At 39.5% G+C, this 26,541-nt stretch overlaps 1 protein-coding gene and 1 long non-coding RNA gene across 7 annotated transcripts in view; both read right to left on the bottom strand.

Annotated features, from left to right (window-relative positions):
* The window catches only part of CD109 (CD109 molecule), a 144,413-nt gene extending 141,887 nt beyond the window's left edge, over nt 1–2,526 (bottom strand). For all 3 annotated transcript variants that reach the window (XR_007152347.1, XR_007152348.1, XM_047859773.1), the window contains exons 1-2: nt 2,371–2,526; nt 1,126–1,298 (exon numbers count right to left, since the gene is read on the bottom strand). Coding sequence is in view for 1 of the 3 variants with exons in the window: in XM_047859773.1 (XP_047715729.1) it covers nt 1,126–1,298; nt 2,371–2,444 (247 nt within the window). In the remaining 2 variants the exon portion in view is untranslated. The remainder of the gene's footprint in view (nt 1–1,125; nt 1,299–2,370) is intronic.
* A 464-nt stretch (nt 2,527–2,990) lies between these two features.
* The window catches only part of LOC125166836 (uncharacterized), a 32,115-nt gene continuing 8,564 nt past the window's right edge, over nt 2,991–26,541 (bottom strand). For 2 of the 4 annotated variants that reach the window (XR_007152548.1, XR_007152550.1), the window contains exons 3-6: nt 12,336–12,541; nt 10,035–10,167; nt 8,905–8,982; nt 2,991–4,251 (exon numbers count right to left, since the gene is read on the bottom strand). This is a non-coding gene — a long non-coding RNA (uncharacterized LOC125166836). The remainder of the gene's footprint in view (nt 4,252–8,904; nt 8,983–10,034; nt 10,168–12,335; nt 12,542–26,541) is intronic. The other 2 variants (XR_007152551.1, XR_007152549.1) reach the window with 2 other exon arrangements.

Here is a 26,541-nt window from a genome sequence, read left to right as displayed (position 1 = left end):
TATCCCAAACTTACCCACCTAGTCAGTCAACTTCTGGTGGAGATATAGATAAACTTTGATTTTATCTCCTTTCACGATAGTGTTAACTTCTCTATGCTGGTAGAGGATAAACATTAATATAATGAACTATTGTGAAATCCCTTCCACTCTTAATTATGTGCCCTTAAATTAATTTTTTAAGATAACTCTTAACATTATAGGCATTGATGCCTCAATTTCTGCCCTCTGACTAAACATCTAAACATGCTTCCAGTTAATTGTGCTTATAGTTAGGTGGTTAGGATTATGGGTGATCTTTGCTTATTTCCTTTACTTCCAGGATGGTTTATCAGGTTGTAAGCACTGAGCATATATTTCTCTTTCAATTAGAAAAAAAAATACTATAAAGGTTCATTTTAATGGAAAAAAAGCTAAGGTATTTACCCCCAAAATTATTTTTCCCTTAGAATCGAAAAAGAAGACATTCACTGAGCCAATTTAACCCTAAACCAGATTCGAATCCAAACTTAAGGGAAGTGGGTTCTTTCACAAATGGCTCCCACATATATATCATTTTCCCCTGTACTTTAAAAATTAAGAAATATTCCATAAAACTGGACTTTAACATTGTGTAGTTCTTTTCCTTTCCACAAGCCTACTTATTAACATCCTTAGCACTCAGTAAATATAAAGAAACACAGTTGCATATGGTTTATGTAAGCTATATAAATAAGGTTTTGTGTCAGACTATTAAGTTTGCCCATTTCCTCTTCTGGGCAGTCACCGGCCTACATTTCCTAGCCTCGTTTGCAGCTCCACGTGGCCATCACAAGAGGAACAGAATTGATAATAAGCCACTTCTAGGCCTATCCCATAAAAACCTCCCACATGAGAAACTCAGTGCTCTTTCCCTGAAGTCTCAGAAGCCACATGTTGATGAGGGAGCCACAAAGTGGAAGGAACCTGGGTCTCTTGGAAGAGCATACAAGAACACCATTTTAGACTTCACAGGAGCAAAAATTAAATGTGTACTACATAAAACACTGCAACTCTGGGGTTTCTCTGTTACCCACCCTAGCACATGGCTTTATTAACATACTCCAATTATTACTACAGAAGGGTAAGACTCTGTGCTGTTTATCTTACCTTTTTCAAAGACTCCCTCTGCTTCCAGGACAGAGACCGTGAGGTTGGCTGCCATCTTGATGACCTCAGCCTTCACAGTGACCTGGGAGGGGCTGTGTTCCAGAAGCTCTACCCCAACAGTCACATTTCCTCCAGGCCTAATGACCCCTGGGGCTGTCACCAGAAACCTAGGCCTAAAGAGTTCCCAACAAGAGAAAAATACAATTTCTTATCTTTACATCTGCATTCTTTTCCAATCCTCAAATTTCACAGACAGTGAGATAGACCCTCCATACTGTGTCAGTTCCAATTGTTGCAATTATCCCTGTATTGCTCCCACTGCTCCATTTAGCAACTGCACTGAAATGCTATGGAAACAAGAAATCCCATAAATCAATTTTAATGCAGTAATTCCTGTACACTAGAGGAGGGCATGTGTTATTTCCATTTTATAAGCCACAAACAGCACAGGATGGCATACACTGTGGCATGCAGAAGTTAGTGGCAAAGTTATAAGCCTCTAAGCTTCTCCTTTACAGACAACCTCATCCCAGTGTGATTTTTTTTTCTTGGCTTAAACAGCCGCGCGCGCGCGCACACACACTTTGCGGGTTTTATTCAAACTTTCATCCTTGGGCATCTGCCCCAGAAAACATCATCTAACAAATACCACTGATTGAAAGACACCATCTGAAATTAAACTGCCAGTGGTAAAATGCCCAGGTGTAGCAGGGCATAAAAGTCAGCAAAAACAGCACTTTCTCTGCCCAAGCCAGGGGTTAAGGCTCAACTGCAAAACCCTTTAGGAGTGGGGCACTTTCCATTATGCGGCTTGTCTCATTAGTTATCTTCCTGCAGTGTCTGCACCTGAACCACTTCAGTCGCCGCAGCCCCACCTTGCCAATGCCGAAGTTGGGACAGTTAGGAAAAAATAGATCATGTGCCTTCGGGAGAAGAAGGCACGCTGTGTGGGAGAAGAAAAAAAAAAATTGCTTTGAGGAAAAGGCAGAGGCGACACGGACTAAAACTAAAAGGACTCTCTAGAAAGTAATTTCGGCCAGAGAGACGCTTCAACAACTTCACGGGTGGAAAAAGTAACTGTTCCGTGGAGAAGCACGCTGAGGCGACAGGCGGTCAAAGCCTCCAGGCCGGTGCCTGGCTAGGGAGTGCCGCGGCGCGGCGGGTTCCCACCCGCGGCCGCACGGCCGCCGCCCCCTCCCGCCCGTCCGCCCGCCCCCCGCGCGCGCCCCGCGCCCGCGCTCCTACCCGGGGGCCGCGGCCAGTACCACGGTCCACACGCACACGAGGTGGGCGGCGGTCAGGAGCCCCGGGCCCCGCATCTCGGCCGCGTCTGCCTGAGCCACCGTCGGCTCCTGGGGAAATTCGCGGGCGCCGCGGGGTGTGGCTTTCCACCTCCTCCCCGCTTTTTTTTTTTTTCCCCTGACTCTGGAGTTTAGCAATCTGAAATGGGCGCGCCTAGAAGCGGAGTGAGAAGTCTAAATTGAGACGGGACTTGGTGGCTCCACCCCTCCCACCGGCATCACAATGGCGCTTCTGGCTGCTCCGGCAGGCATCGCAAACCCAGGGGGGGTCCGAAAGCGGTCTCTAAATGCGGTCAGCCCCACCTGGCCCCCAGCATCCCTGCTCCCCGCGGAGAACACAGGGCGCCCGCTTCCCCAGCCCACCGGGTTCCTCGGGCTGTTTACACTAGCGCTCTACCAACGATGCCCAGAGTGAATAAACAGGCCCATCCTTGTGAAGAGAAATTCAGAGCAGCAATGTGAACTGGAAAAAAATCAATCATTGTCCCCCAGACTATGAGTCATAATTTTAGAGAAATGGCACACACACACGCATATACACACACACACGAGGCCAAACCAAGGTACTTTCTGGATAGTTTAATGTATGTGAATGAAACAGGAAGGAAACGATTCTTACTTAAAACACAAATTAAGGTATTTTGTTTGCCTGTCCAGGAAAATGTTGTGATTTCTCAGTTTAAAAAAAAAAAAAAAAAAGGAAGAAAGAGAGTAAAGGAAAGAAAGGAATTCTGGCACATGCAAAAGCTAGGTGTTGCTACTCAGAACTGTGAGAAACAATTTTCCGGGGAGATGCTTTATATTTTGGGCCGTGTCTAAACACTCTTGCTACAGAAAGTATTCATTAAAACTGTAAAGTTTGGGGCGATTTGTATAAACACATTTAGGATTGGGGCAGCTCTCCTGTCCCAATAGGACAGTGGCCCTGGGTGCCCAGCAGTTACTTGAGCCCAGCTCCTTGCCATCCTGGCTTGTCAACAAGCTCCTTCCCCAGTTCTTTGGCACTGGCACCATCTTCAGATGACTCAGGTTTCACCATGACTACACCATAAAAGCAGAGAACTGCCAGAAACTGTTGGAAACAGGGCACATTCAGTCCCTGACAACTTAAAGTTTCTAACCCATGGAGAAAAGTTTTAGATGGTGACTTTTGAATGCGGGGTAAAATGCAAAAGGAAAAGAGGTCAGCAAAGGGATGTCATATGACAAAGTTATGTGCTAAATAAGGGAGAAAGTAGCACCTAGACAAACTGTGGTTTTTGGAATCCAGGAACTTGCCTTCCTCCTTTTCCTGTTCCACCCTTTTTCACCCTGCTGCACAGCTAGCAGAGGTCCCTTATGTCCCTATGTCTCCCACAGGCAGTCTATCTTTAGTGGCCAGCTTCCTGTGCAGGCAGGGCTTGAGGATAGTGAAAAGTGTCTGAGTGGATCCTTGGGTAGAGATCCTGTCCCTAACATAACTATTACCGCTGTTCTAGTCTCCTTACCTCTGTTGTTCAGCGAGGAGGACCGGGGTCAAGTGTGAGCCAAGCCTGGAGCTCTAAATCCGTGCTTCTCAAACTCTAACACGTATGAGAACCACATGAAAATGCAAGCGCTATTTCTGGGATGGGGACTGAGATTCTGCTTTTCTCCAGTATACTGTGGGTCACAGAAGGTCTACAAGGAGAGGCAATTTGGAGGCACTTTGACTTAAAAAGGGATTTGGGAACATGGAGAGAATTCTTTTCAAGCTTCACTTCACGGGGATGGATCAACAAGTTCAGCTTTGTTCTAGAGGCAAGAAGATGTAAGAGGGACTCCAAATGTTGCATTCCAAGAAGACCTATAGAAAAGTTTAGAATGACCTAGTTATTTATTTGTTTAAGTTTATTTATTTAGAGAGAGAGCACAGGCAGGAGAGGGGCAGAGAGAGAGGAAGAAAGAGAGCATCCCAAGCAGGCTTTGTGGGGCTCAAACCCATGAACTGTGAGATCATGACCTAGTGGAGATAAAGAGTGAGACATTTAACTGACTGAGCCATCCAGGCACCCCTGACCTAGTTATTTTATAAAATTAAATCTGTGCCAATCTTAAAATGTACCTCTCTATTTATGCCTTCCTTCTTTCAATACACACTTGTTGAAAAGCTTAATCACACAGAAATTTAGCGATGTAGATTTGCATAGAGATGAAGCTACTACAGGCGTGGTACAGAGCACTCAGTAAAAATGTTTTCAAAGGATTATCTCTGTTCATCTCAGAGGTTTTTTAATCAATGAAGAAAAATTGAAAATAATCTGAAGCTAAAAATAAGGGATTGGCTTAAATAAATTATGGTATATCCATGCAACAGAACACTGCAAAGTAATTAAAAATTAAGTTCATGAATTGGAGACTAATTATCTAGAGATAAACATTCATGATATGCTGATGTGTGGATAGAGAACCTGTTTTATAAAACAGAACCTAAATATGATTCCATTTTCATAAAAATAAAGTGTGTTTATGTATACATATATATTATAGATATATGCACTAAAGACAGAGTTGAAGGATATTCACCAAAATGTTATCTGTATCCTGGTAATTACCTGTATCTACCAACTGTTCCATAATAAATATAATTGTCATTTTCATTTTGGAAGAAAACAATAAAATGCTATTGTGTTACTAAGTAGCGAGTAAGGGAACATCTTAGAAACTCTTCTGAATAAAATTCATGAATTTTAATACTAAAAAAAATATGTGTGTTCCTCCCATGAAAACTGAATGGCCTTTGGCATAAGAATTCCCCACTGCTCCTGTGTCCCTCCTGACCTATCTTTAGGGTGTGGTTCAACGAGAAAGCAGAACCAGTATGAGACTGATCCTATGCAATCATGGCAGCTGGTGGAGCAGCCATTGCTTCTGTGTCTAGTATTGAACCTAAAGTTGCTCTAAGTCAGCCGGGGGGGGGGGGGGGGGGGCGAGGGGAGAGCTAAACGTGGACAAAAACAAGGAAACATGAGGGAGAACTGGAACCCAGGTCTCTCTTAGCACCTCCAACTGTGCTGTCATGGGTAATCTGCAAGAGAAGCTGGCATCTTTCACCAAGAGCTGCATATGCACTTAGCCCAGAAGTCAGAAAAGTTCAAGGAGGAGATCTAACAACTGAAGAAACATAGGCCCCATTGCCACCCCATACCCACAAAGTGATTTAGCAGATCAGTAACAATGAGAGCAAGTGGCTCACCTGCCTAACACCTTGCACTGACCTTCAGAGAGTAAGCAATATGGTTTCTGCTTCACTACTGGCTTCCAAGTTCACACAGAACATCTCTTGCAACCAACTCCAACTCAGAACCATACAGGGAGGGGAATTCTGAGAAATTTAGCTCCATCTTAGATAAGTTGCCACAGTACAAAGCTACCAAAGTCTGTGCCTCATCAACTTGACATCTGTGTCTTATCCCTTTTAACGCTATTAACTTCAAAAAAAAAAAAAAAAAAAGACAATAGAAAAGTCATACTTTCACTTAGCATGAGACAACTATCCCTCATACAACCAAACACAACCTACACCTCTCTCCAAAAGGGGATACAAAGTTCCTTTAATCATCTTTGGACTTTGTTCATGCCTCATCTAGCTGAATCACATTCTCACTTTGAGATCCTATATAGTACCAAGGTATAAGTTAATAGCTACTATTAACACATATGATAAAAGAATGACAGGGAGAAAAAAATATTTGGTTAATATGTACACAAATGTATTTATAGCAAAACAAGAGGGAAGTGCAAATACACTTTGAGAAATGAGGGTACAGTCCTCAGTTTTGCTACTGGTCACATGGAAGTAGATGGTATTTATAAACTACCTTCTTCCACTACATATTTCTCTGCTCTCAATAAGCACCTAACTTCTTTGCATGGTTCTTTCTGTGGTGAGGTGACCCAAATCTTCATTCCTGAAGGATCTGGGCCATGAGCAGTTCTTCCTATATCGTATTGTTGTTTTCTATTGATCTTAATCATGGGACCTGGGAAAACTAAGAGATGCCCCAGTATATCTTCTGCATTCTAGAAATACTCCAAACTTTCAGTGTGTGGTGGCAACTCCTTGACAAGCAGGATCATTCACTCACTCCTGCCAATAGATAGAGTAACCTCTTCTTTGGCTATTGATCCACTGACATGAGGAGCCCCAAGTGACCGGATAGCAATCTCAACCACCAGTTTAGCTGAAACATTGCAGTCCACTACTAGAAGAAGTGCTCTCTTGGAAACCGAGACCTCTACACCAGCAGAGCCCAATGTTACTCTGGAATTGGAAGCAAAAATTTCAGTAGTGGATCACTAGAGGTAATAGAGGAACCACTCTTATTTCCACCCCTTTATTCTCAGACCAGTGAAACTGGCTTTAGGAGAAACATTAGTTGCTGATTTAGAGCACACACCACATCCTAGAGTTTATTGTTCAATTCTTACACACTCAAATTTGTAACATTTCAGAAATATTATATATGAAATTAATGTCAATTTATATACATCATCTATTTGAGACCTATATCGATAGAATGCTGCACAGAACACCAAAATATTCCCTGAGAATTTTTTTACCCAAGAACAGAAAGAAAAAAAAAATCCCTGGCCACTGGAAAACAAGGAATGATATTGAAATTAACTAGGGATAATAATAATGAGACATATCTTTAATTTCTATATGACAGTACAGAGTTTAAAATTAGAATTATATGTCCAACCAAAATATCAAACAAGAGTGAAGATATAATAAAAATATTTCCAGAAATGGAATGGCTCTGAAACTTGGCGTTCCACAAACTCTTTTTAGGAAGTTACTTTAGGAAGACATATTTAGCAAACCAATTTTAAAAAGCCAAGACAAAGGAAGTTGTAAGACTCAGGAAAAAGTATATATAACCCCAAACAGCAATGAAGAAAAAAGTTTCAACAGGAAGAATTCTAAGAATAAGATCTCAAGGGGGGAGAGGGGGAAGGGAGATCTTAATAGAATAGATTAACACGATGGAAAATTGGGGGAGAAAATTGAAACAACAATATTGTAAGATAATGCAATAAAAGGTAAAGTAAATTAGATGCTCAAGGAAAAAGAAAACTGAATAAAAAGGGAAGTATAACTGTAATTCATTAGTTGGGTCTGCAGTAAACAATAATTACATAATTATGTTGATACAAGCATGGTATATTGATCTATAACTTACAGAATCGACCTCACTAAAGGGAAGGAATTAAGCTTTATTCCACTTTTCCTATACAAACTGTATCACTGGGTAACTAGTAGATATGGGGACATTTCTCCTTATACAAGTTTTTGAGCTGATAAATGTAAAATGAATATGAGAATTAGAGCAGCACCGAAACACACCCTTAATGAATTAATAGATCTAGACCAGTGCTGCCCAGGAGAACTTTCTGTAATGATAGAAATGCTTTGCATCTGCCCTAACACAGTAGCCACGAGCAACATGAGGTTATGAGCGTTTGACATGTGGCTAGTAAAACTGAAAAACTGAATTTTAATGTTATTTAATTTGAACTAATTTAAATGTAAAAAGCAACATGTGACTAATAGCAACCACTATAGATCATGCAGACCTAAACAATGATCATAAATGTCCACTAAGTATCACAAAAGGAGACATCCAGGTAGTATGTCTCCCAGTAGAAGAACCCATACCACCTAAGTGGGCTTGCCAAAAAATTGAATGCGAATCAGATCAAGCCTCTAGATTCGACTACCAATTTGCAAGGAAATATAGGGGATCATATTAAATACTACATGGATGTATTAACAAAATTCAGACCACAGGAAAATTTATAAAACAATCTAATTTCTTCAACAAATAAATTGCAAGGAAAAATAAAAGAATGGAAACTATGGATTTAAAGGGACTTAAAAGACAACTAATAGCAATATATTATGAAAAATTTGGTTCCATTACAAACCAAAAACCTAAAAAAGAAGTTATTACGTTTCTGAATGGTTGAAATTGTGAATACTGACAAGATAATGGATGATATTTTAAAAATTTTATTAATTATTTACATTGGGGTTCTATTTTCTTTTTTTGAGTTCTATTTTCTAAAAGGGTGTTTATCTTTTGGAAATACATACTGAATATTTGTGGGTGAAATATTACATCTGGGATTTGCTTCATAAATAACACAGGAATCAATTCAGACCTATAAGATGGCTATTATAAAAACAAAAACATGGGGCATCTGGATGGCTCAGTCAGTTAAGTGTCTGACTTCAGCTCAGGTCATGATCTCTTGGTTCATGAGTTTGAGCCCTGCATTGGGCTCTGAGCTGTCAGCACAACTTCAGATTCTGTGTCTCCCCCTCTCTCTCTGTCCCTCCCCAGCTCGTACTCTGTCCCTCTCTCTCTCAAAAATAAATCAACATTTTAAAAAATTATAAAAACAAAAACAAACAAAACAGAAAGTAACAAGTATTACAAAGGGGTGTAGAAACCTTTGTTGAAAGGTGCATTGTGCATTGTTGGTAAGAGTGTAAATGGTGCAGCCACTGTGAAACATGGTATGGCAGCTCCTAAAAAAAAATAAACATAGAATTACCATAAGATCCAATAATCCATTTCCAAGCATATGCCTAAAAGAGTTGAAGGTAGGGACTCAAACAGATATTTGTACACCCTTGTTCATAGAAGAATTCTTCACAATAGCCAAAAGGTGAAAGCAACCCAAGTGTCCTTGATGAATGGATGAATAATAAAATGTGATGTATCCTTACGATGGGATATTATTCAGTCTTAAAAAGGAAGGAAATTCATGCTCAGGTTGGGACCTTGAAAATATGCTAACTAAGGGAAATAAGCAAGTTATGAAAGGACAAATGTTGTACGAGTTCATTTATATGAGGTACCTAGAGTAGTCAAGCTTATGGGGATAGAGAGTACCTTCCACTGGTGGTTGCCAAGGGCAGAGGAGAGGGAGGAATGGAGAGTTATTGTTTAACGAGTAGGGAGATTCAGTGTGGGAAGATGAAAAAGTTCTGGAGATGGATGGTAGTGGTGGTTACACAACAATGCTAATGTACTTAATGACAAAGAACATTATGCTTAAAAATGGTTAAAATGGTAAATTTTATGTTATGTATATTTTACTACAAAAAGTAACAATACAGGAAGGGATAAGCAGGTGGGGCAAAGATGGAATTATATGGCTGTGAGTTGATGACTGTTGAAGCTGAATGATGAGTATATGGGGATTCATTTTACTCTTCTCTCTACTTCTGTATATGTTCAAAATTTTCCATAATGAAAATATTTTTGTACCAAAACAAGATTTATACGAAGAAACAAAAAAAATCAGTTTAAAAGAAAAAACTAAGGGGCACCTAGGTGGTTCAGTCAGTTAAACATCTCACTCTTGATCTTGGTTCAGGTCATGATCTCACGGTTTGTGGGTTCAAGCCCCACATGAGGCTCTGCACTGACAGCACGGAGCCTGCTTGGGATTCTCTCTCTCTGCCCCTCCCCCGCTCATGTGCGCACACTCTCTCTCCCTCTCTTTCTCTCAAAATAAATAGACTTTTAAAAAAAAGGAAAAAACTTAAACAGAAAAATAGCTAATAAAACTCACCAGAAAAATATCATCACAGAGAAAATGAAAATTATGACCAAAAATTGTGTCCTAAATTACCACAGCCTAAGGAAGATACTTAGGCAAGGCTTCAATGAAGAGATGGAGAGCCAGTGGAAAGATGAAACCGGAACTAGAAATGCAAGGAAAGAAAATTCTCAGTTCAAAATGACTTCCTCTAGAAAGAGACAATTGTAGGTAATGGGGATTGCTGGGTTTTCTTTTGTTTTTCTACTAAGTCTTGTAGAATTATCTGAATCTTTAAACTATGTGCATATGTAATTGTTTTCACACTATGTGTCAAGATTTTTAAACCTCACCAGTAGTATATACACACCAAAGGTTAATTGTTACATTGACCTAATACTTTGTTTTGTTCTGTTACCAACATTTTAACTTCTTGGCTTCTCCTTGCTTTTCATATTCATTGTTCACTTTTGGCACCTGTGTAACCTTAGAAATGAACACTGTATATTGACTACCAGAAAGTGATCCAGTGACTCCCTCTGCCATATATTCCTTTTTCAGAGCTGGAAAGGTAAAATACACCTTTCTAGTTTCAATCCAGCTAGACGTGGCCATGTGACATAATTCTGCATGACGATACATCCAAAAAAAGACTGCAGAGAATGCATTCTCTCCCTGAATAAAAAAGCAACACCCCAAGAGAGCAGGCCCTTGGCTTGTCTGCTTCCAACCTGCCCAGGACACAGGCATCAGACCTTGCAACACAGAGGATGAAAGCCACCTGAGGAGAACAGAAGGAAAGATAGGTACAAGGTACCTGGATCTGGAGCGCACTAGTAAGCAGCTGTAGCAGCCCTGGACTGCTCCAAATGCCTCCTTCCCCATCAGTTCATCTCCTTGTGGGAGGGAATTCCTGAGTCAGCGCCAGCCTGTCAAGCCTTTCCCCATGGGATTCTCCCCTTGGGCGAGGTTGGCAAGCTGTATGGTGAGCCTACTGTTGCCTCAAAGCTCTCCACTGCCACTTCTCTCTCATGCCTGTCCAGAACATGAAAGCTGATCTTTCACATCCTGTCTTGCCCCCACAAAACCAGCACACCCTTGAGGTCAATGAGAAAGCAAGTTCTCCACCCATTCTTCAATATTTTTTCTTTTGATTACGGCATACATTTCCACTGTCGTATTTTTTTAATATTTCTTTCTTTTTTTTTTTCTTCCTTCCTTCCTTCCTCCTTTCTTTCTTTCTTTCTTTCTTTCTTTCTTTCTCTTTCTTTCTTTCTTTTTCTTTCTTTCTTTCTCTTTCTTTCTTTCAAGAGACAGAGAGTGTGTGCCCATGTGCGAATGTGTGTGAGCCAGGGAGGGACAGAGAGAGAGGGAAAGAGAATCCCAAGCAGGCTCCAGGCTGTCAGCACACAGCCCATACCAGGGGCTCAATCTCACAAACAAAGCATGAGATCATGACCTAAGCCAAAATTAAGACTTGGATGCTCAACTGACTGAGCCACCCAGGGCCCTGCCCCCCTCTGTCATAGTTTAATCATAAGTTTCATCCAATCAAGCTTCAAGGGATGTTATAAGGATATATTTACTCCCATGTGCTAAAATGTGTTTGCTTATTGAACTTTTATCAAATCACAGATTTTTGGAAAAAGGAATTGTATAACAGAAAAGAATAAAACCTATGTGAATAGCATTATATAAATCTGATTCTAATATATTTAGAATATAAACCAAGTATTCAATGTACAAAAATAAAAATGATTTGAAATGGAAACAAAACAGAAATGAGTCATGAAGCCAACCATATCCTTGGGTTTGTAGTGCCTAGTTTCACTGTCTTTGCTGACCTGCCTCCAGATCTTAGACTCAGTTCATCCATAATGGCTAAACTTGCCTTTGCCATGCAGTTCCCACCTCAGGACTCAGCCTGAGCCTGTGTGCATTCATCCATATTTAGCTCATTTTGGCTCTGCTTCCCTCCCAGGGTCAGCTGGCCCAAGAGCCACACAGCTGCTGTTCTCAATTCCTTGCTTTCACTGGCACCAAATATATACTTTGACTCCTATAGGGCCTGGTATTCTACCACCATTGAACTAGTCTCTTACAGAAAGATGACATTTTCATTTTCAATACGTTAAAAAATCATATATTAATGAGGACTTCATTCAGATGCCTCTTTCAGTTACTGAAATAATTTATTATTGCATAGTGCCTTTTTTCTTTTAATTTTTACTTCTTCCATTTATTTTTTTTTATTTATTTATAGAGAGAGCAGATGTAAGTGGGGGAGAGGGGCAGAGGGAGGGAGAGACAATTTTAAGCAGGCTCCATACTCACCGCGGGGCCTATCACAAGGCTCGACGCAAGGCTCGATCCCAGGACTCTGGGATCATAACCTGAACCGAAATCTAGAGTCAGACGCTCAACTGACTGAGCCACACAGGTGACCCTCCTTTTCTTTTTAAATTAGCTAGGCACAACCCATGGATCAGGACCACTGGATACTTCATCAAGAATTCTTGGGCTTTAGCTGGGAGGATGGCCTGCCAAGAGAGAGAAAACAAATTGACTCAGGTATCCTGTATGTCCCCAGGAGTCAGTGTAGCAGAAGTTTATTGAAGACAAGGAACACGGCATGCTCTCCTTTTGCATGAGCAAAGAAAAGAAATGAGCAGGGTTCTTCTTCAAAAGTCAAGATAAGATGCCTGCATTTCCCTTCATAGAGATATAGCATCAAAGAGAATTGGAGCTACAGGATTTCTACACAAATGGATAAATACACAGTGTGTCTCGTCCAAGAGTGGGCAAAGTTGAGAAAAACCCAACTGAGAGGGTTTTGTGGTTTGGCTTTGTTCCTTTCTTTTTTTAACTTAAAAAATTATGTGACAACTCCTGACAAGTTCAACACCTACCTCTTTGTTCTCTCCTCCATTCTCTTCCTCTCCCTCACTAGATATTTGACATTGTCCAGAAGCAACCATCATCGTCATTTAGAATACACCCTTCCACTCAGTACTCATACTAGTAAGGTTGAGTACATCTTCACATATTAATTTTCATCTTCTATAAATGGCCTCATGAGATCTTTTCTCCCGTTTGTATTAGGTTGTCTTTTTCTCACAGATTTGTAGGAACTTTATGTGTGCTGGACTGAAATGTTATCCTAATGTATAAGTTACAAATATTTCCCTCAGTCTCTCTAGTTTTTGTTTATTCTCTCCTCTGTGGTACAGAAATTTGTATTTATGGTATGGGCAAATTTGTCACACTTTTACTTCATGGGCTGTGCCTTCTGTTAAAAAATAATCTCTTCCGGGGCGCCTGGGTGGCGCAGTCGGTTGGGCGTCCGACTTCAGCCAGGTCACGATCTCGCGGTCCGTGAGTTCGAGCCCCGCGTCGGGCTCTGGGCTGATGGCTCGGAGCCTGGAGCCTGTTTCCGATTCTGTGTCTCCCTCTCTGCTCCTCCCCCGTTCATGCTCTGTCTCTCTCTGTCCCAAAAATAAATAAACGTTGAAAAAAAAAAATTTTTTAAAAATAAAAAAAAAAAAATAATCTCTTCCTACTGCAAAGTCAAAAAGATATTCTCCCATAATTTCTTCAAGTAGTCTTAAAGTTTTTTCACGTCTAGATTTTTAATCCATAAAAATTTTTTCTTTACATACAGTGTGAGGAAGGTATCTGATTTTACTTTTCCATAGGAATCCACTGTCCCAATAAATGGGTTAAATAATGATTCTTTCTTTAATTTATTTGTATTGCCACGTGAACAGACTTTTAGTTCTTCAGTATTTTGTCTGCATTTCTTTCTATAGTAACAAAAATTTTAACTGGAAACCTGGGCATTCAGACTTAAGTACATTTCCCAGCCTTACTTACAGCAGAATGTGCCCATGTTCTGGCCAACAAGTTGTTAGAGGAAGTAGTGTATGCAAACTTCAGGAAATGTCCCCAAAGGGAGGAGACATACCTTCTTCCTTCCTAAACCTCTTTTCTTCTGGTGGAATACAGACATGTTGGCTAGAGCTGGAGGAAACCATCCTGAGCCATTAGTTGAGTTTAGGAAATTTGGCCATGCACAGTGGTATAAAAAGTTATAAGAAGTGGTATAAAAAGTTGCTCCCTCACTTCCTCTGCATTAATAGGTGAGAAAGAAATACACATCTATCCTGTTTAAGCCATTGCCATTTTGAGAATTCTGTCTCTCACAGAAAGAAATTCTAACTAATATATTTATATCAATCTGCCACAAATACTTCAGTCTATTTCTAAGCTCTCATTTCTCTTCTACTGACCTATTTATCTATCATTGGACCAGACACCATATGCTTTAATTAATACAGTTTTATATTAAGTTTTAATGTCTAATATGTAAATCACCTCCCCTAGTTCCTTTTCAGAATTGCTTTTGGCAGTTCTTTGACTATTACTCCTCCATATTGACTTTAGAGTCTGTCTAGTTCCATGGCAGAAAGTGTTGTGGCATTTTTACTTGAATTTCATTTAACCTATAGATAACTTAAGGAGCATCAACACCATTATGAAATTGAATGTTCCCATCCATGGGCATGGTATAGCTTTAGATTTATGTTTTTATGTTTTACAATAACATTTTTTGCTTTTTCTCCATAAGGGTCTGCATATCCTTTGTCAGATTTATAGTCCCTGGGGCGCCTGGGTGGCTCAGTTGGTTAAGTGTCTAACTCTTGGTTTCAGCTCAGGTCATGATCTCATGGTTTGTGATGTGACTTCGAGCCCCGTATCTGGCTCTGTGCTGACAGCTTAGAGCCTGGAGCCTGCTTCAGATTCTGTGTCTCCCTCTCTCTCTACCCCTCTCCCACTCATGCTCTGTCTCTCTGTCTCTCTCTGTCTCTGTCTCTGTCTCTCTCTCTCTCTCTCTCTGAAAAATAAATAAACATTGGGAAAAAAAAGATTCAGGGGCACCTGGGTGGCTCAGTCAGTTAAGTGTCCGACTTCAGCTCAGGTCATGATCTCACCGTCCGTGAGTTCAAGCCCCACGTTGGGCTCTGTGCTGTCAGCTCAAAACCTGGAGCCTGCTTCAGATTCTGTGTCTCCCTCTCTCTCTCTCTCTGCCCCTCCCTCACTCATATTCTGTCTCTGTCTCTCAAAAATGAATAAATGTTAAAAAAAAATTTTAAAGATTCATAGTCCTTGATGTTATTGTAAGCGGTATTTTTTATTGCAATGTTTAATGGGTTACTGATGGTATAAAAAATACCATTAGGGGGCGCATGGGTGGCTCAGTCGGTTAAGCGTCCGACTTTGGCTCAGGTCATGATCTCACAGTTTGTGAGTTCGAGCCCCGCATCGGGCTCTGTGCTGACAGCTCAGAGCCTGGAGCCTGCTTCACATTCTGTGTCTCCCTCTCTCTCTGCCCCTTCCCTGCTCATGCTGTGTCTCTCTCTGTCTCAAAAGTAAATAAACATTTAAAAAATTTTTTTAAAAACACCATTAATTTTTGTGTATTAATCTTATATTCAGCAACCCTGCTGAACTCTTATTTGTTCTAAGAGTTTGTCTGCAGAGTCTCTTGCATTTCCTATTAATTACTTTCCATCAAGTAACCATAGGGATGTGGAAAAAGTAGAGTTGAAATGACTCAATGGTGACAGCATCAAGAGTCTTGAAATAGAAGAGTAGTATAGGCAAGAAGTTTGGATGCTAGCAGTAGAGACAAGCCAGTAACATGGTGACAGGATGAACAAGACAGAGTTGGAATTCTGAGCAAGAATACAAGCTACCACTCTTGAGGGGTATATGTTAGCACTGGAGCCAGAGATAGGGCCATGAAACACAGGAGTTGAGGGAAAGGAGAGTAGAGTCTAAGAAGATTCAAGAATCACAGGCAGTAACTGAACCAGACAACATCACTCCCATAGAGATCATTTAAGGCAGATCAGTTTAGGCCAAAAATAGACTTTGTCCAATCTGAAGAAACATGGGGACAAAAGTTGCTCTGTCTTAGTTGAGACACTGAATGCCACTATGGGAGTCAATACCATTGCTAAGCAGGAAGGTGTATGGCAGAAAAGAGAAGAACTGGATCCCAGCCAAGGATGGATGACTGGAAGCCACTTTAGACTGAAACATTTTGACATCTCATAAACACTGAAAAGAAAGGTAATTTTGTCAGGGCTGCAGTGTCTCTCCAGAGCTTGTAGTTAATAAGCCCTTCTTTACAATTCTCGTCACCACTTCTGAATTCTGTAGTGTTTTACATTTTCATTACAGGGTTATGTGAATTTTAATAAAAGGCTCAGAATATTACAGCAATGCCTCTGAGTTCTAGATGTCTATGTAAGGGGCCCTGAAATCACATTAGGATAGTTAGGAAACAGCTCTACTATCTGGAATAGGATTCTTACTCTTTTCAACCTAAAGGTCTAAAAGCAGAGGGGTGCCTGGATGGTACATCAGTTGGTTAAGCATCCAAATCTTGATTTCGGCTGAGGTCATGATCTCATGGTTCATGGGTTGAGGCCTCACATTGGGCTTTGCACTGACAGCGCGGAGCCTGCTTGGGATTCTCTCTCTCTCTCTCTCTCTGCCCCTTCTCGGTGGGCACATCCTCTCTGTCTCTCTCTCCCTCCCCCCACCTCTCTCAAAAATAAATAAATAAATAAACATGAAAAAAAATTTTAAGGTCTAACAGTAAAAATCAGGAGGGATGGTAATTGGGACTAGAGGTCCATAAAGTGATAGATGCCAGAACTCATTTGACTTTCATTCTGAATCTAGGAAAAGCCTGCTGCAAATGGTTACCACCATGCCAGTGGCCAGAGAAGTAGCCAGACTTTTAACAACCTCCAGAGACCCAGGGTGCTGCCATTCTGCATCAGCCTGCCACCTAGTGGTCATAGCAGTTTATGCAACATGTTACTAGAGTCACCACATGATCTACCTCATCCTTTTCTGTGCCTCAGAGTTCACGCTTACTGGGTCAAAATAAGGAAAAAAAGGGAAGTAGACATTCCTGTTACAATGTGACATGGCGATAAAGTTATTGATAAAATTATTATGGCAAGATGTTTCCAATAATAAAGAAATATAACTCTTATACTTGTTATATAATTAGGAGTTTCCTTAAAACAACTGTTTCAGGGTGCATGGGTGAGTCAGTCAGTTAGGAATCTGACTTCAGCTCGGGTCATGATCTCATGGTTTGTGAGTTCAAGCCCTGTGTCGGGCTCTGTGCTGACAGCTCAGAGCCTGGAGCCTGCTTAGGATTCTGTGTCTCCCTCTCTCTCTGACCCTCCCTTGGTGTTCTCTCTCTCTCTCTCTCTCTCTCTCTCTCTCTCTCTCTCTCTCAAAAATCAACATTAAAAAATAAAAATAAATAAAAATAAAACATTTGTTTCAATGTTACTTGCTTAAACATCAGTGAAATGGACTATCAGTATCCTCAGCTTATGCCACAGTTAGATGATTGGCTCAGCCTTGTAGAATGCTATGAAGAACACAAAAAATGAGACCACAGAGATTTTAGGATTACCATACTGATCTTGAGTAGTCTTATATTCATCACTGTAGACATCAGGGTGGACAAAAGAATTTTAATTTCCTTCAATAAAAATTGAAGATAACCTCAAATAATGCCAAGCTCAACCTTAGAACAAAAGCCATCCTAAAAATACCTTTCACTCATACTTCTTAGAGACTGTAAGTAAGACTAGGTTACTTCTTAAAAAACCTGTAAGTAAGATTAGGTTATTTATTCCAAAATATTTTCCATTGTATTTAGACCTGTGGTATGAAAAGAGGTTACTCTGAACCAACCCAGGGACTCTCAGGATAAACTTGAATGATCTCCCAACTTCAGGTCTCTCCAGAAATAGCAGCTGTAGGGAACAGCAAGCCACCAGGCAGACTCTGGAGTAGTGCTGAATAGGAATTTCAGGCCCAGGCCTAAATCTGGAGCCCTATTCATACAAAGTCATCTGGGATAGGAACCATTCATGGCCCTTTCATAGCTTTACCTCTAGATTATATGCACTCAAAAAGCATCATCAACCTTGGGAATGCAAGCTGGTGCAGTCACCCTGGAAAACAGTATGGAGGTTCCTCAAAAAACTAAAAATAGAACTACCCTATGACCCAGCAATTGCACTACTAGGCATTTATCCAAGGAATACAGGTGTGCTGTTTCGAAAGGACACATGCACCCCCATGTTTATAGCAGCACTATCAACAATAGCCTAAGTATGGAAAGAGCCCAAATGTCCATTGATGGATGAATGGATAAAGAAGATGTGGTATATATATACAATTGAGTATTACTCGGCAATCAAAAAGAATGAAATCTTGCCATTTGCAACTATGTGAATGGAACTGGAGGGTATTATGCTAAGTGAAATTAGTCAGTCAGAGAAAGACAAAAATCATATGACTTCACTCATATGAGGACTTTAAGAGACAAAACAGATGAAAATAAGGGAAGGGAAACAAAAATAATATAAAAACAGGGAGAGGGACAAAACAGAAGAGACTCATAAATATGGAGAACAAACTGAGGGTTATGGGAGGGGTTGTGGGAGGGGGGATGGGCTAAATGGGTAAGGGGCAGTAAGGAATCTATGCCTGAAATCATTGTTGCACTATATGCTAACTAATTTGGATGTAAATTTTAAAAAAATAAAAAATAAAAAAAAAGACACCTTTGAGATAGTTGGAAAAAGTGAATTTGGACTGGACACTAGAAGATATTATGAAATTATTGATAACATTTTCAGATGTGATAATGGTATTGAGGTTGTGTTAGAGAATGTCCTTATTGTTAGGAGAAGCATAATAAAATATTTAGGAAAAAAAAAAGTATCATCAACCCAAAACTCCATGATGATGATAGTCTCTAATTTGGAATTAATCAGTGCTACCCTCTCATATATTGGAGTTTTGTTTGTTTTTACTTTTTGTTTTAGTTTTATGCCATAAAAGTTTTTCTCTACTTGCTGACTGTAAATCACTTATTAAAATGAGCCCAGTTTAAGATAATGCTTAGTAAAAAACTGATCTCACATGTTTAAGTGCAAAAAAGGGAGGAAAGGAAAATACACATGAAAGGGCATCTCTTTTTCTCACGATTTAGGAGGATAGGAATCAGCATTCATGGAACACTACCCTGCTCTGGATATTTTGCCATCTTGTATATTACTTAAACCTTCAGATAAACTTATGAATTTGAGAAGGTAGTACCTAGGTTCAGATCCTTCCTCAACACTTACCATCTGTGTCCATGAGCAAACTGCTTACCATCTCCAAGCCTCAAGGTCCTTGTCTGTCAAATAGAGATAATACCTGGGAAGAGCCATAAAGATAAAGAACCTGGCACAGGAAACCACCCAATAAACTGTAGTAGACATTAAACTGAAGCCAGGTATTAATTCCATTTTATGGATGATAAACATGTCAGTTCTAAATTGTTTTAAAACCATTGCAACTTAAAAAAAAAAAAGAGGAATAGCAAAAATCTACAATTAGAGCCATATCTAGAAACCACAACAGCTATTGTTCCATTGATTACTACAGAAAAGAGAAAGAAATGCACTAGCATTTTTTTTAACTTTTTTTTAAAGTTTATTTATTTTTGAGACAGAACGAGCAAGGGGGTAGTGAGAGAACAAGTCGAGGGGCGGGGGGATGGTGTGCAGAGAGAGGGAGACAGAGGATCCAAAGCGGGCTGACAGCATACAGCCCCATGAGGGCCTCGAATCCACAAACCATGAGATCATGGCCTGAGATGAAGTCGGATGCTTAACCAACTTGAGCCACCCAGGCACCCCTTTCTCTTTTTTTTGTAGATTTCTTTGAAGTAGTCTCTACACCCAACGTGGGGCTCACACTCACAACCCCAAGATCAAGAGTCATGTGCTTTCCCAACTGACACAGCTCTTCTAAATTCTACTTTCAGGATACCCAGGTTTGTTTGTTTGTTTTACACATACTGGGTTTATAATGAACTATCAGAAAAGAAAAGATTTATTTTTCCCTACTTTTCTCCAGCTCCTGTCAGAAAAGTTTTCAAGTTTCCTAAGATTTGAGCAAATAATTGCTAGTGCAATTTTGTTTCCTCAAGATAGCTGAAACTATCTCCAGCAATTCCATTCATTCTCAAGGATCCAATTACAAGAATGCAGGGTTTCCTTAGGCAACACTGAAGTTCCATGTATATTTCTGTGTGATGCTTTGGTATTGTTTTTGTATTCCTTTTGAACTTACACAAAATCCAAATTATTACACTGTTAATAAGTTAATTAAAATACATCAACCCTGGTCAGGAGACAGCAGAAGGAACTATTCCTATCATTTGCAATGTGATAAAGAACTTAAAAGATCCCTTATGTGTAGGAATTGATCTGAGCAGCACCAGCAAGTTTACCTAGACTGAGGGACAGTTTCCATAGAAATACTAGGCATCTTGATAACAATTTATCAATCCCAAAAAATATATATGACACGAGAAGTTTAGCGATAAAATATGCATTAGATTTTATGGTTTTCACTACATGAAATATTTTTTAATTTTTTTAAATGTTTATTTATTTTTGAGAGAAAGAGAAACAGAGCACAAGTGGGTGAGGGGCAGAAAGAGAGAGGGAGACAGAATCCCAAGCAGGCTCCATGCTGCCAGCACAGAGCCTGACACGGGGCTTGAACACACAAACTGTGAGATCATGACCTGAGCCAAAATCAAGAGTTGGACTCTTAACCAACTGAGCCACCCAGGTTCCCCTAAAAATATTAAATTTCAGTGTTAATATGTAAAATATAGTAATCTTAAAGCCTTTCCATCCAATACAATCTTTTGTATGTGTTCTCTTCAAACATGAAGATGATGATACAAAATCTCTATCAAAAAGCCATGACTTGACAAGAGAAGACAGGTATAGAACTGTTACAGAGGGGGAAAAAAGAGAGACTTAGAATGTTCAACATTATATGTCAATAGGGAATTGCAAATCTAAAAAACAATGAGATACCTCTACAGACCTATTAGAATGGCTGAACTCCAAAACAATGACAATACCAATTGCTGGTGAGGATGTGGAGCAACAGGTACTCCCATTCATTGCTGGTGGGAGTGCAAAATGGTAGTCACTTTAGAAGACAACTCAATGGTTTCCTACAAAATTAAACATACTATTACCATATGATCCAACAACCGTGCTCCCAGGTATTTACCCAAATGAGCTGAAAACTGAAGTCCACAGAAAAACCTGCTGAAGTGGGGTTGGGAACAAATGGTCAAGAAAGAATTCTTGAGACATATTATAGTGCAACTTAGTAAGTTTATTTGGGTAGCATGGAGACAGGACCTGTGGGCAGAAAGGGCTGTCCTTTTGCTGTGTGAACCTGGTAGTTATATGCTTAGTGCTCAGGGGGAGGGGATGTGCAGGGAGTATTAGATGATAAATGTCTTCTTCGAATTTCTATTTATAAAACTACTTTTGCAACATTTCTCTGGCGCTTATAATTCAGCTTGATATTAACTATCAGTGAAATGTACAGGAAGTCATGAGACCCTTTAAGAATATAGCAGCCAGTACCTATTTGATCCTTAATGAAACTGCAGGGTCAGCCTTCTGGGCTGAAGGTGAACCTTTTTCTGCTTCTATGCCTCATTACTGCAATACATATTTATAGTAGCTTTATTCATAATTGCCAAAGCTTGGAAGCAACCAAGATGTCCTCCAATAGGTGAATAAATGAATTATGACACATCCAATACAATGGATTAGTATTCAACCATAAAAAGAAGTGAGTTATCAAGCCAAGAAAAGATGTAAAGGAATCTTAAATGCTTAAGGAAGTTTGCCTGTAAAGACCTCATATTATATGACTCCAACTATATGTCACTCAGGAAAATGCAATATTATAGAGACAGTAAAAAGATCACTGGTTAAAAAACTAAAAAAAAAAAAAAAGGTAAAATAAAATAAAATACCATTGGCTGCCAGGGGTTGGGAAAGAGGGGTCGGGGAATAGATAGGTGGAGCATGGGGACTTTTTTGGGGAATGAAACTATTCTGTATGATACTGTAATGGTGGATACATGACATTATGCATGTGTCAAAATCCACAGAACTGTACAACACAAAAAGTGAACCCCAATGTAAACTATGGACTTCAGTTGATAGTAATACATTGGTTCATCGATTGTAACAAATGCACCAGTGCAAGATGTTAATAATAGGGGAAACTGGATGGGGTGAGCAAGATTGAGGAGTGGGGCTAATATGGAAACTGTCTATACTTTTGTTCAATTTTTCTGCAAACTTAAAACTGCTCTAACAAATAAAATCTATGGGCACCTGGGTGGTTCAGTCAATTAAGCATCCGACTTTGGCTCAGGTCATGATCTCATGGTTTGTAAGTTCGAGCCCCACATCAGGCTTTGCTCATAGCTCAGAGCCTGGAGCCTGCTTTGGATTCTGTGTCTCCCTCTCTCTCTGCTCCCCCTCTCAAAAGTAAATAAACATTAAAAAATAAAATAAATAAAATCTATTAATTTTCTAAATAAGAGAGACATATACACATATCGATGAATTTCAGTTAAAATTATTTTAATGATTTTGATTCTAACTAAATGTGCTATAAAAAGATATCTTTGAGACAACTGAGGAAATTTAAATATGGATGAATGATAGATGATATTAAAGAATTACTGCACGATTTGTTTTGTGTGATCATGGCATCATTATTTTTTAAGCCCTTACCTGAAATGTATGAAATTATATCTGGAATTTGCTTAAAAACACTCCAGTGGTGGGGCACCTGGGTGGCTCAGTCAGTCGAGTGTCTGACTTCAGCTCAGGTCATGATCTCATGGTTCATGGGTTTGAGCCCCACATCCAGCCCTGTGCTGACAGCTCAGAGCCTGGAGCCTGATTCAGATTCTGTGTCTCCCTTTCTCTCTACCCCTTCCCCACTCACACTCTATCTCTTTCTCAAAATCAAATAAACATTAAAAAAAAATTTTTAATAAATAAATACATACATACATACATACATACATACATAATAAAATAGTCCCACAATGGGGTGCTTGGGTGTCTCAACAGTTAAGCATCTGACTCTTAATTTCAGTTTAGGTCATAATCTCACAGTTTGTGAGATTGAGTTCCATGTCAGGCTGTGCACTGACAGTGTAGAGCCTACTTGGGATTCTCTCTCCTCTCTCCCTCTCTCTCTCTCTCTCTCTCTCTCTCTCTCTCTCCCCCCCCCCCTCCCCAAGATAAATAAATAAATAAACATTATAAAATAGTCCAATGATGGTTTGGGGGGAAAGGAGGACCAGGGGACACAAGTTGGTAGAATGGGAGATAGATGAAACAAATTTGGCAAAATATTGGTAATCATCAGAGTTACATAAATAGTCAATTGAGGTTTATTATTCTATTCTGTCTACTTTTGTGCATGTTTGAAGTTTTTCATAATGAAAAGAATTTTTGGCATGTACTTTAAAATGTTTTTAAGGATTGTGCTGATCTGTTTCCCTCATAACTAAAGGGCATAGGAGACTGGATTAGAACATAGTCTAGGTTTTCAAATAGGACCACCTGCTACACAGTGATGAACACGGACAGGGTGGGAATGATTGGGTGGTAACTGGTATTCTTTTTCAAATGTTGTACTTGCAAACTAATCCAAACATAGGTGACTTTCCTTAAACCTGCATCGCAGCATTCAATTTATATGTTCCCTTGCCTAAGTAATCAGAAAAAAGCCAACAACAAAAAACCTGAGACACAGCTGAAGCTATCACTGAAAGTTTCTTCCAAGCTTTACAAAGGTATAAAAGCGTTAACTTCCTTAAACCTGCATCATAGCATTCAATTTGTTCATTTCTGTTCCTTAACTTATCAGAAAATGTCCACAATAAAAACAATGACTCTGAGATACAATTAAAGCTATCAGAAGTAATGAGGTCAGCGGATAGGCACCTACTCCAGTCCAAACCTGCTCCACTTTTTTACAGCTCTCTAAGTGTATACTAAAACTGAGCTTTGTTTTCAAAAATATCCTTTACAGGCCACTTGGTACTTTCTAGGACAAAGTGTCTTTAAAAGTTCTTTTACCTTTGTTTGTTTGTTTTCATATTCATGTCTATCAGCCTTCTAATCCTCTGGGGTTCCCTTTTCCAATCCTTGGACTTGATAGAATCTAGCCTCCTTAGTTCTAACACTACACCCTCTAGCATAACAATTAACCCCATCCTCAGACCCTTTCCATTGATGATGGGTTCAGATGATGGGCCAAAAAACTGACTAACACCTAAGCCAAGCAAATTTTAGCACCCTAAGAATGAGAAGTTACATAGATGATCCACTGGAAGACGGCATGGGGTCTGGAAAAATACAAACACACATTCTAATCCTTGTGCTTAAGTAAATTCCTCTCTCTGAGCTCAGGTTTCCTTAGCTATAAAATGAGAATATTGTTACCAAAACCTACGAAAGCTTTGAAAATTAAATAATATATGTGTTACCATGGTGTCTGACATTAGTTTCTTCTATTATTAGTTTCTTCTATTTTCGAATACATTGGACCAAAGTGGTGGTAGGTGTGTTTTTACCACAGGTTCTAACTTGTAAGCACTGTTGGCACAGGGTTGTTTTAAGAAATTAGCAACCCTGGGGCACCTGGCTGGCTCAGTCAGTAGAGCATGTGACTCTTGATCTTAGGGTCATGAGTTCAAGCTCCACATTGGACATAGAGCTTACAATACAATACAATACAATACAATACAATACAATAAAAAAGTAATATAAAATGAAATGAGGGGCGCCTGGGTGGCGCAGTCGGTTAAGCGTCCGACTTCAGCCAGGTCACGATCTCGCGGTCCGTGAGTTCAAGCCCCGTGTCAGGCTCTGGGCTGATGGCTCAGAGACTGGAGCCTGTTTCCCATTCTGTGTCTCCCTCTCTCTCTGCCCCTCCCCCGTTCATGCTCTCTCTCTGTCCCAAAAATTAAAAAATAAACGTTGAGAAAAAAAAAATTTTTTTAAATAAAAATAAAAAATAAAATGAAATGAAATTTAAAAAGAAATTAACAACCTTAGTTTCTGCCCTTACTCTGATCATCTTTTCTCCTTCAGGCAAAAGTCCTTCCCATGGCTCCACCTTCTACTCCCTGTATCCTTGTATCTTTTTTCCTTATCAATTCACTGATGCCCTCCTCCAGGAAGTGTTGTATGGGGTCTGCCTCTGCTGACATTACAGTAGCTAAGCCAACAGTTTGGTTACATGACAGGCAATAATGTAACAATAAATCAAGAGGCTACTGGGATTTTTATTCCAAATAAAGACACATTAATGTAAAAGGAAAGGTAAATTTTAACAGATTTAAAAGCTTTTCTCCAGTTTTCCTATCCCTCAAAATACTTTGGAAACTTTCCCCTAAAACCGTCTTAAGAACCTATTCTTAAATTTCTCTCTTATAAAATCTCATTATTTTATAGTCACCTCTTGTAAGTTAAAACTGAGACCTGGTTTAAGTGATTTCTTTTATATGTAAGGATGGCACTACATAGCTCATTAATTATGTGTCTTACTGTTGGCTTTTATTTGGGGCTGGGGATTGAATCAATCACATTCTGCAGATTGAGTTTTCTTTTTGTTGTTGTTATTAGATTTCTATTCTTTGCTATTTTTTTGTATGTTTGTTTGTTTCCACAACATTAAAAGGGGTCTATTGATAGAACTGGAATCATCTCACCAACTGATTTGCAGATTGCAATTTTTACTCCTAAGGAACTTATTTAGAAAGATAATCTAAACATAACTGCTTTTCCCCACTTAAATTACTGGAAGAGAAAAACCAGTAAGTGTTCCCTATTAATAGAATACATAAAAAATGAAAATTCAGCTATCCCTCGACTAAAGGATTAATCATAGTCTCTCTAAAAATAGCAAACTTGCATGTGTCATCTTAAATATGATTGGCTTTGTATAAAACTTTAGAAATACATCCTTTGGAAAAATAAGGTATTGCTGTACTAATAGCAGGTTATCATGATGCCCTCACACTTATTAATATCAATATTCCATTGATCACAGATTTTGTTTTCTGTTATAAAATAACAAGTTATTTTCTAAGCCAGTATATCTTTCCTTACTCAGAATGAATGTATGTGTGGACAGAATTCTGACCAAAAGGGTTACCAGGAAGGGCTGACTCAACAGAGCTGTGGCTTCACATATTAGTTAGAAGAACAGATTTGAACCTTAATCTTCTAATCTGCCTGAGTCATTCAATTTCAAGTTGCTTTGCATGCACTTTTAGCTTATTTCTGAAGGTCATTCTGTTTCTTGCGTTTCTTGTGTGTTTAGCCAGCTGATTTACTATCTGCTCCACTGATATTTCACAACATTTGCAAAATTTGGTTTACTTTCCTTGAAGTTAAAGAGATAAAACTATGACATATCTTCTTTCCAAGTATTTAAATGTTATATATCAGCTTTTTACAGGCTTTTCCCAGAGGCAACATTACTCATAGCTTTTTTTTTAAATAAAGCTGCTTTTTTGGCT

This window comes from Prionailurus viverrinus, chromosome B2, assembly GCF_022837055.1.
Source record: "Prionailurus viverrinus isolate Anna chromosome B2, UM_Priviv_1.0, whole genome shotgun sequence".
NCBI classification, from domain to species: domain Eukaryota; kingdom Metazoa; phylum Chordata; class Mammalia; order Carnivora; family Felidae; genus Prionailurus; species Prionailurus viverrinus.
This window is presented reverse-complemented; position numbering and strand designations above follow the sequence as displayed.